At 37.8% G+C, this 10621-nt stretch overlaps 1 protein-coding gene across 3 annotated transcripts in view; it reads right to left on the bottom strand.

The window, feature by feature from the left end:
• Positions 1-549: 549 nt before the first annotated feature.
• LOC110465024 (solute carrier family 28 member 3-like) overlaps positions 550-10621 on the bottom strand; it is an 18223-nt gene continuing 8151 nt past the window's right edge. For 2 of the 3 annotated variants that reach the window (XM_021520585.1, XM_021520586.1), the window contains exons 3-9: positions 9763-10106; positions 9002-9155; positions 7011-7202; positions 4676-4837; positions 2218-2343; positions 1611-1741; positions 550-1330 (exon numbers count right to left, since the gene is read on the bottom strand). In XM_021520585.1, the coding sequence (XP_021376260.1) occupies positions 1132-1330; positions 1611-1741; positions 2218-2343; positions 4676-4837; positions 7011-7202; positions 9002-9155; positions 9763-10106 (1308 nt within the window). In that variant the 3' untranslated portion in view covers positions 550-1131. The remainder of the gene's footprint in view (positions 1331-1610; positions 1742-2217; positions 2344-4675; positions 4838-7010; positions 7203-9001; positions 9156-9762; positions 10107-10621) is intronic. The other variant, XM_021520584.1, reaches the window with a different exon arrangement.

Genomic DNA, 10621 nt, shown 5'->3' on the forward strand with positions numbered 1-10621 from the left:
ATGAACGTAACACACACAGAGATGAACGTAACACACACAGAGATGAACGTAACACACACAGAGATGAACGTAACACACATAGATGAACGTAGCACACACACACATATGAACGTAACACACAAAGAGATGAACGTAACACACACAGATACGAACGTAACCCACACACAGATGAACGTAACCCCCCCACACACAGAGATGAACGTAACACACACACAGATGAACGTAACACACATACAGATATGAAAGTATCGCACACACAGATGAACGTAACACACACACACACGAACGTAACACACACATATGAAAGTAACACACACAGAGAAATGAACGTAACACACACAGATGAACGAAACACACACAGATGAACGTAACACACACAGTGATGAACGTAACACACACAGAGATGAACGTAACACACACAGAGATGAACGTAACACACACATAGATGAACGTAACACACACACACGCACACAGATGAACTTACCACATACAAATAGGAACGTAACACACACAGAGAAATGAACGTAACACACACACAGATGAACGTAACATAAAGTTATTAACGTAACACACACAGATAGATGAACGTATCACACACATACAGATGAACGTAACGCACACACAGGTAAGTGCACCTTCGAAAAGTTTGTAACAGATACAGTATGCCAAAAATGAATTACACTGCATCATACAGGGTTAACGCCATCTTTTTGTCCTAACCACAGATTATAAGAAAACGAATTATCGCAACTATTATTCTGAAAGATGAATCTTAAAACTGATTTGAAAAATTGGCAAGGCTGTCAACATAGAAAGATTGCAGGTTTGGTAGAACGAAATATGTGCGAATTGTATCAATTACTATCTGAACATTGTACAGGATTGTTTACATAAATGTTGATACACAGTGTAGTAGGGTTCAGATGTGACCTGCAGCAGTATCTCTTGTATCTCCGGGGATACTTGTAATGTGTCAACAATAAAGGCTATGTCATTGGTGCTCAGCAATCCGTTAGAGACCTACCTAGAAGCAATAGTATCCTTGCTATTTTGGTTCCCTCTACGTGGCCCGCTTAACATAAGTTACTTACATCATCATTGAATAATCATTTTAGTAATGACACGAGGATGTTATGACGAACTTACTTGAAATGTCAATCTTTCATAGTCAGGTTCCTCCAGTCCTACACGTGAACCGAACCAATCAAGCGTAGCGTTGATAAACTCCAAAACAGCAATAAAGGCAATCAGGTTCGCAGCAATGTTTGCTATCAGCTTGATGGACTGGGAGGCGCCATTTGAAGCAGCTTCGATAACATTCCTTTCTGGGCTGTTAATGTAAATATGTATAGTTCCGTAAATTGAACGAACAGTTTCCAGTTTAATATCAATATGCTTATGATGGTCTCATTGTGTCGACTATAAGAATAAGTTCCCTTTAAATACGCATTAAGAAACAAATGAAACTTGTTTTCAGCACAATCCAGAAAATAACATGAATTAAATGACCTTTTAGCACCTTCATAAGGAAATTTTCAAGCAGTTCTAGCACTTCATTATATCAATGGTATACATATGAAGCCCTTGTGTACGGGTTTGTAGCTACATACCTCGCCTCCATGTTATAAACCTTCTCGGGGTCAGACTTGCTTCCCTCAGTCTCCGGACATATCAGCTTGGACATAGCCAGGGCGGCGGGTGCGGACATGACAGAGGCGGACAAGAGATGGTTAGCGGGCACCTGTCAATCATACACCAACAGTACTTATAACCGTACAGAAGAATTACAGGACCAACAGATGAAGTCAGACCCCATCACAGACAAGACATTTAATGAAATGAGGTTTTCAACCTTCCTCAAATGTTACAAACGATTAGTTAATTATTAATAAATAATACATTGGATAAATCATGATTTATTTAGGCCGAATAATTGTAAATATTTAGGAGATGATCGACAATTAAAACAAAAATATCTGTTTGTAAGAAATATACGAACATAAATAGTTATCTTCTTTCCCACTATATTTGTCAAATACAAATTACCAATAAACCACACTGTAGCTATCACCTCCACTTTGCAGATTTTAAACTTTGTTACAGCATTATTATTCATTGTCGAATAAATTAAAAAGGCATTTAATCAAATTACGCTCACGACAATGATGAAGACCATGATTTGTAAAGTTGGGATGCACAACAATAAAAGCCCCTTACATCTATCGCTATGTACGCCGCCATGACACTTCCGGCTATAGTGGCGAACCCTCCTGTCAGAACAGCGTGAAGCTCCGAATTTGTCATATCCTTCAGGAATGGTTGAATAAGTAAAGGTGCCTCGCTCTACAAATACATATATCATTTCATACGGCATCACACCGGAAAACATTTTAGAGCATTGCCATTGTGAAAATAATGTTATATAAGCTTTCCCAAACAGTAAAATCATTTACCGTGTTATAACATCAGTCAGCAGAAATGATCATATAACACAGTTCAGGTTGAACAGGCCCCATTAAAGATGATACTGTTATTCTAAATTTTAACCTCTTGGAGAATCATATTTAAAAACACCCTAATTGAATAATTTAAAACGCATACACTGAACTTGTTTTAAAGCTCTTAGCATATAATACAACGGCTCAATTCGATGATAAAGAATTAAATCTGGTGTCTTATAAAAACAGTTCGGCGGCACAATATCATGTCAATCTCTTTTGCTACCAAACTGAAACACAGTTTGGTACATTGTACCTTACCTGTCGGATGACGATGTTACAGTTTGGTAATCTGTGACTTACCTGTCCAATGACGATGTTACAGTTTGGTAATTTGTGACTTACCTGTCCGATGACGATGTTTCAGTTTGGTAATCTGTGACTTACCTGTCCGATGACGATGTTACAGATTGGTAATCTGTGACTTACCTGTCCGATGAAGCCAATGACGATGTTACAGTGTGGTAATTTGTGACTTACCTTTCCGATGAAGATGTTACAGTTTGGTAATCTGTGACTTACCTGTCCGATGAAGATGCTAAAGTTTGGTAATCTGTGACTTACCTGTCCGAAACCGATGTTACAGTTTGGTAATCTGTGACTTACCTGTCCAATGAAGATGTTAAAGTTTGGTAATCTGTGACTTACCTGTCCGATGACGATGTAACATTTTGGTAATCTGTGACTTACCTGTCCGATGAAGATGTAACAGTTTGGTAATCTGTGACTTACCTGTCCGATGAAGATGTTACAGTTGGGTAATCTGTGACTTACCTGTCCAATGAAGATGTTAAAGTTTGGTAATCTGTGACTTACCTGTTTGATGAAGATGTTACAGCATCGGACAGGTAAGTCACAGATTAACAAACTGTAACATCTACATCGGACAGGGAAGTCACAGATTACCAAACTGTAACATTTTCATCGGACAGGTAAGTCACGGATTACCAAACTGTAACATCTTCATCGGACCGGTAAGTCACAGATTACCAAACTGTAAGATCGTCATCGGACAGGTAAGTCATAGATTACCAAACTGTAACATCTTCATCAAACAGGTAAGTCACAGATTACCAAAATGTTACCTGTCCGATGACGATGTAACTTTTTGGTAATCTGTGACTTACCTGGCCGATGTAGATGTTACAGTTTGGTAATCTGTTACTTACCTGTCTGATGACGATGTTACAGTTTGGTAATCTGTGACGTACCTGTCCGATGAAGATGTTACAGATTGGTAATCTGTGACTTACCTGTCCAATGACGATGTTACAGTTTGGTAATCTGTTACTTACCTGTCCGATGAAGATGTAACATTTTGGTAATCTGTGACTTACCTGTTCGATGTAGATGTTACAGTTAGGTAATCTGTGACTTACCTGTCGGATGACGATGTTACCGTTTGGTAATATGTGACTTACCTGTCCGATGAAGATGTTCCAGTTTGGTACTCTGTGACTTACCTGTAAGATTACGATGTTACAGTTTGGTAATCTGTTACTTACCTGTCCGATGAAGATGTAACAGTTTCGTAATCTGTGACTTACCTGTCCGATAAAGATGTTACAGTTTGGTAATCTCTGACTTACCTGTCCGATGACGATGTTACAGTTTGGTAATCTGTGACTAACTTGTCCGATGAAGATGTTACAGTTTGGTAATCTGTGACTTACCTGTCCGATGAAGATGTTACAGTTTGGTAATCTGTGACTTACCTGTCCGATGACTATGTAACAGTTTGGTAATCTGTGACTAACCTGTCCGATGAAGATGTTACAGTTTGGTAATCTGTGACTTACCTGTCCGATAAAGATGTTACAGTTTGGTAATCTGTGACTAACTTGTCCGATGAAGATGTTACAGTTTGGTAATCTGTGACTTACCTGTCCGATGAAGATGTTACAGTTTGGTAAACTGTGACTTACCTGTCCGATGAAGGTGTTACAGTTTGGTAATCTGTGACTTACCTGTCCGATGTAGATGTTACAGTTTGTTAATCTGTGACTTCCCTGTCCGATGACGATGTTACAGTTTGGTAAACTGTGACTTACCTGTCCGATGAAGGCGTTACAGTTTGGTAATCTGTGACTTACCTGTCCGATGAAGATGATACAGTTTGGTAATCTGTGACTTACCTGTCCTATGAAGATGTTACAGTTTGGTAATCTGTGACTTACCTGTCCGATGAAGATATTTCCAGCGGCATTCAGAGACTCGGTAGGAGAGGTTCCCATGACAGAAGACATGAAACGGGCCAGATAACGGATAATAAACTGCATCACACCAATGTAATAAAGCACAGAGACAGCTGTACTGAAGAACACGATCACAGTCAGCACCTAATGGGACGATAAACAAAATAATAATAATGATTCGTGGTTCTTATATACCGCTTTATCACAACCTAGTTCGTAGGTCGTCTCAAAGTGGTTCACAAATTACTATCCATAGTTATATATAGCCTTTGCAACCGGCCAATATCTTTCCCAACTTCATGGGGAGCATACAGTCGGTGCTGCCATTTTGGCGTTCACAGCTAGCATTCTACAATTCTAGCAATGCACAACCACGTACTCATTTACAGCTGAGTAGACTGGAACAACCGGATTAAAGTATCTTGCTCAAAGATACAACACAGTGATGTGACGTGACTCGAACCCGCAACCCTTCGGTCACGATCCTGGCGTCCTACCACTAGACTACCGTGCCTCTTAAAATCGATAGAACAATTCCCGAAGAATATACTTATTTTGGTTGAGCAATAACATCCTAGACCCGTTTTCATGAAATTGTTCTCGTGCTCAAGCATGGATTTTGCGTTCAAACCTGATTTCTCGTTCCGGTTATAAGTTGATTGAAAACAAAGATTTTTGTTCAATGTTTGTGAAAAGTCAATTGAAGAGACTGATAGAAGAATACTGTTTTCGAAGTTAACATTCGACGCATAGATCGTTTGACATGACTTAAGTAATCTACATGTACATGAAAGCTGGTTTGAGCACATAATCCATGCATGAGTATGAGAACGGTTTAATGAATACGTACCCTAATCTTTTACAGTGAAACATATAGTGAAACACGGGATAAAATAGCTTTATTTATGTGGAAGACATACATTGTATGCTAGTAGTGGATTTCAAGACCAAAACAGATTGAATAATAATAATAATTTTCTTCCCATTCTGAAAGTAACGGTTTCTATTCAGGACTACGTGGTACCATTGTTTTCTACTTAATCTGAGGCCCTTTTGGGTGTGTGATAATGTTACAAAAGAACTACAATTCATACTCGAATGAAATGCATTTCTGCTGGTCATGTTCATATAGTAGGTTGCAGCACAAATGTAAATATATACAAATGAACAATAGTTGCATATCTGATTATTCATTATTACCACTGATAACCATAGTGGACATCCTTTCATACATTTGTAACACAAGTCAATGAGGTTCTATTTGTCATAAGATTAACTCTGAAACTAACTCTTTCTGATTTAAGCTTGATAAACCTAAACCTTTATGTATTTTTGTTTGTTTTAAAATTCAAAGCGGGGGCCGACGCTAATGTTAAATCTCCATAGGCGTTTGCCCCTACCTTTCCAATAAGCGAAAAACGTTTGTTGCCTATTAATAAAAAAAAAGTATCTAAAACTAAAGGTGATTATTAAGAAAAGATTTCAGACATGTGTAATCGTTGTTCTGTTAGTTTACCGCATACAAAAAAATGGAGAACGTCTTGATTGTTATCATTTTCGAAATGCAAAAGGTTATAAGATCACTAACGTTTCGTGCAGAGAAGCAAGGGAGCATACATCCAGGAATTTCGAAGACGGAATGGCATGTCATCATGCGCAAGAAGGCGAGTTTAATCACTTAACTTTGAAAACATCAGCGTTTAGGAAGCCACATTGGAGCCAAAGTCTAGCTAAGTGAACATTCGACGGTCGTTTTCCTACCATATAAAACTCGGGTACACTATATCATTCATTTTATAACACATACGATGATTCTTACCATCATTAAACATTAACGTGGTTATATTTTGGAAAGGTGTCATGATCGTTCAAAAAACCTATGGTAGATAGTACGTAAGACGTATTTTATGATTGTAATCCTTTGTTGAGGATTTTGTAGTTATGGATGATACCGGTATGGCCAAAAAAATGTCTTTTAAGTTCTACGGCGCATTTTATTGTGATTTTCAATGAAGAAGTTTAGCTTGCGGTTGGTTGGACGATCAACTAGACTCATTTTCCTGGTATAAAGAAAGTGTTTATTGGCGTAGGATAGCATTTCAATGACTGTGTACAGCTTTAATATGTACCGAGACATATATCATCGCAACAAAATCTTGAGTACAAATGTGATTACATACTGTTTTGTGAATACTAAAATTGGCCATTACGTATAAAATGGGCTTTAAACCTGTTAAATTGAGAATAAACAATCATAATTTTATTTGTGAAATAGATATTTGAGATACATTTGTGTGGTCTTAACTCATCGACTTACCTTAAAGGCGAAGAAATGATCTGTGTATTTGTCCCCGAACACAAAGATGGCGCCCTTGTCGGAGTAGGCCAGAAATTCGGATACGCGATCCCCGAGCCACAGAAAAGCCTGGTACCCGAAGGGCCAGCGCAGAATCAGAAGAGCAAAGAAGAACTGGATAACAAGTCCCCAAAACACCGGACGCCATTTAATCTGTAGATAAAGCATACCACACTTAGCTTTGATTTCATATGACGTACATGCATACGATAGGTTAGATCAATTCTCCAGTGTTAAATGAAAATGTAAATATTGTAACAACAATATGATGTTGAAGGTGATGTGTATTTTCTTCTAAATTGTCCAGCATATATTTAGGTTTACGAGATATATTGATTAATGAATCATGGATAAAAAGGTATCTTCATTGAAATAAACAGGTTTTGCCTCAAGTTCTGATGAATGAAGAAAGCCTACAGCTAAACGTCGCTAGTGGTAGCAGAATGTCAGTTAACCACTTGGCAACCGCGCGCGATACGAGCTCGAAGCTTATTTTAAAAGTATACACATATATATCTGAATTATGTAAGACAATACCTTAAATAAAACTGGTTTATTTGTCTAACATATGCATTATAGGAATGTCCAGTGATAAATACATAGAATTTCGATTTGACCGATAGAGTTATGAAAATACTAAAATTTAACTCGGTAGGACCCATATCTTTGAACCATACAGTGGAAAAATACCCCAAAAAACTAATTGTAGACTGATCACTGAATGTCAGTATATTATAAAATATCTCCAGGGCCAAATATGTCCGGATGTCGATACATCATACTGTATATTAAAACCTTGAGGAAGATATTTTAAACATGTCTTTCAAAATATCAGTATTGTTTTATGTATATGTGAAACTATGACAATATGATTTGTACATGTATTGTAGCTTTGATGTTCAAGAAAAGAAGGACAGCAAATAGGCAAAAATATAGATTTGTGTAAAAATAGCACTGGAAAAAGTAACACGGCCCTAGAAAATAGACGAAAATATGCTTTATATTCAAATCAGTTGCTTGTTACGACGAGCAAAAAGTTCGGTCTTAAGTCAACGCTATGATATTTAATAATATTAAATAATAATGATTCGAGGTTCCAATATACCGCTTTATCACAACCTAGTTCGTAGGTCGTCTCAAAGCGGTTCACAAATTATTATCCGTGGTCATAGGGCCTTTGCAACCAGTCAATATTTTTCTCAACTCCCTTTGGGCCATACAGCCGGTGCTGCCATTTCGACGCTCACAGCTAGCATTCAACAATTCTAGCGCTGCCCAACCACGTACATATTTACAGCTGCGTAGACTCGAACAAGCAGAGTAAAGTATCTTGCTCAAAGATACAACACATTGCTGTGACGTGACTCGAACCCGCAACCCTTTGGTCACGAGCCCGGCGTACTACCGCTAGACTTTCGGCAACATTTTACTATTTCCTGTAATATTTTCAATGAAAATGAAAAGATGACTACTATTTTAATTTTATTGGCGACGAATTTGATGTCGTGATGGATTTCTAAGTCGAATCAATAATGTTTACTTGTGTTTTGCATATTAAATTTGTATGACTTACCTGTGCTGGTGGATTTATGTATCAAAGTGATGATATTTTCCTGGCCTTGATTTACACATATGATGATATTTATATGTGGGGGATTTCTAAAGTGACATATGCTCTGAACATATCATAAATCATGTTATTACCATTACCAATAATATCAAACAACCTTTATTTATATAACAGAGCTGATAGCAGAGGAAATGTAAACATTCCTATAGTCAGAATAAAACCTGTGTATCTGTACCTGTTATTTGCATAACCATAAGCGATCCTTTATTTGTAAGTACCTAAGCGTCAATAAAAATCAGTTTCCAGTCCGGTAGTCATGCGTTATTACTGATTATGTAAGAGTACATGTGTTTAATTTTCAAATTATATCAATGATATTTACCTGGGCTGGATTTCGAGAGCAGATGAAGAAAGCGAACACAAAGAAGACGAGGCCTGTCAAACTGATGAGATTGTCGGGGCTGTTAATTGCAACTACAGCAATTATGTAGACGATGATAAAGATAACAATTGCTGCGACAATGGCGATGTAACCTCTGAAACATAATTAAGAAACGACAATGTTTACAGAAATAAAAAAATCCATAGTATGTATACATGTACATATTTCGACTTGTCATAACTTCCGGAAGTTTTCAACCTACAAGCAAGTGTGCATGTATTTTTATTACATGTACATACTACATTGTATATGCGTCTCTGTTACATGTAGTTCGTTGACATATGACCGGAAGGATCACGTGACAACGTGCAACCAGTTTCAAGATTTGTTCTTGAGAAGTTAAGAGCAGGAAACTAAACAGTTCTGAACTGTTAAACAACATAACAGCTAAATAGTTTTCGGTATTGTCAGATATCGCTTGCTTTAAGCGGACATTGCTTAGTCTGAACTATTAACGCACTTTACCAAAACGTTGTTCTCTATTATCTAATTAGCACAGGGCGCTATTTATAGTCACCACAAACGATTGACGATTTATGTCCGTAGGGACTTATAAACTTCCTGTTTAAGCTGGGAATGTCGTATTGCATGACTTATCGTTTTTAGAAAGGTGTTGCAACGAATTATCGTTTTAAAAAAGGTGTTGGCTGTTCTTGTTATATAACTAACAACTACGTTTTCGATGGAGAATTTGTACGTACATTTTGAGAATCTTCTCTTTGCGGTCCGGGTCCATATTAATTTTCGGCATCCTCATTGTGTTACCGTAGTGTTTGAACAAGAAATGCAAGCACAGCCCGATCACAAATAGAATCGTACAAACAAGCAGTCGAATCGAACCCTCGTCCCCGAACTTCTCGTGTGCCATGGCGAATCCGAAATAGATGAAGTATAACACCAGCAGTATGACGTTAACGCAAGTCCATATGCCATTATTGTATGTATTGTACGTGGTCCGTACAGACGTCTGAAGATGGTAAACAAATCCTGTAGTCTGTTCAAACTCAACCGCCGGGGCAGGGACGCCGTTCGTTGTCTTCTGAGTCTAAAATGCAACTAATTGATGAAAAATACTATACATAAGCTGAAGTTAATTTTCGTATTAAATGAATACCTTATTTAAACTTGTAAGACAAATACAATGTTGTACCCAGTGAACAAAAACTGTCTAAAATCGCTGCGTTTAACATTTCGATCGTTCCTATGAGCATCAGAATCGGTATTCACAGTTGGTGACGGCCATTGTGGGAGTTTTATAGCTAGTTTGGAAAATAATTCTTCATTAATTGCCATCAATTCATTTCTCGTTGCTCTTGGCTACAATATTATAATAGCTCACATTATAGAAGATAGAGTTATACAATCGATCAGAGTGTTGCAATATACATATATGTATTTAGCATCAGTATTCATTTTAACGTCGGAATGATATGTAACTCCGGGGTGGGGTGTGTATAGCAACAGGGGGTTTAGGTGGGGTGTGTACGGTAACAGGGGATGGGGGTTGGGAGTATGGGGGTATGGTAACAGGGGGTTTGGGTTCGGCTGTGTACGGTAACA

This window comes from Mizuhopecten yessoensis, unplaced genomic scaffold (genome assembly GCF_002113885.1).
Source record: "Mizuhopecten yessoensis strain PY_sf001 unplaced genomic scaffold, ASM211388v2 scaffold11047, whole genome shotgun sequence".
Taxonomy (NCBI): domain Eukaryota; kingdom Metazoa; phylum Mollusca; class Bivalvia; order Pectinida; family Pectinidae; genus Mizuhopecten; species Mizuhopecten yessoensis.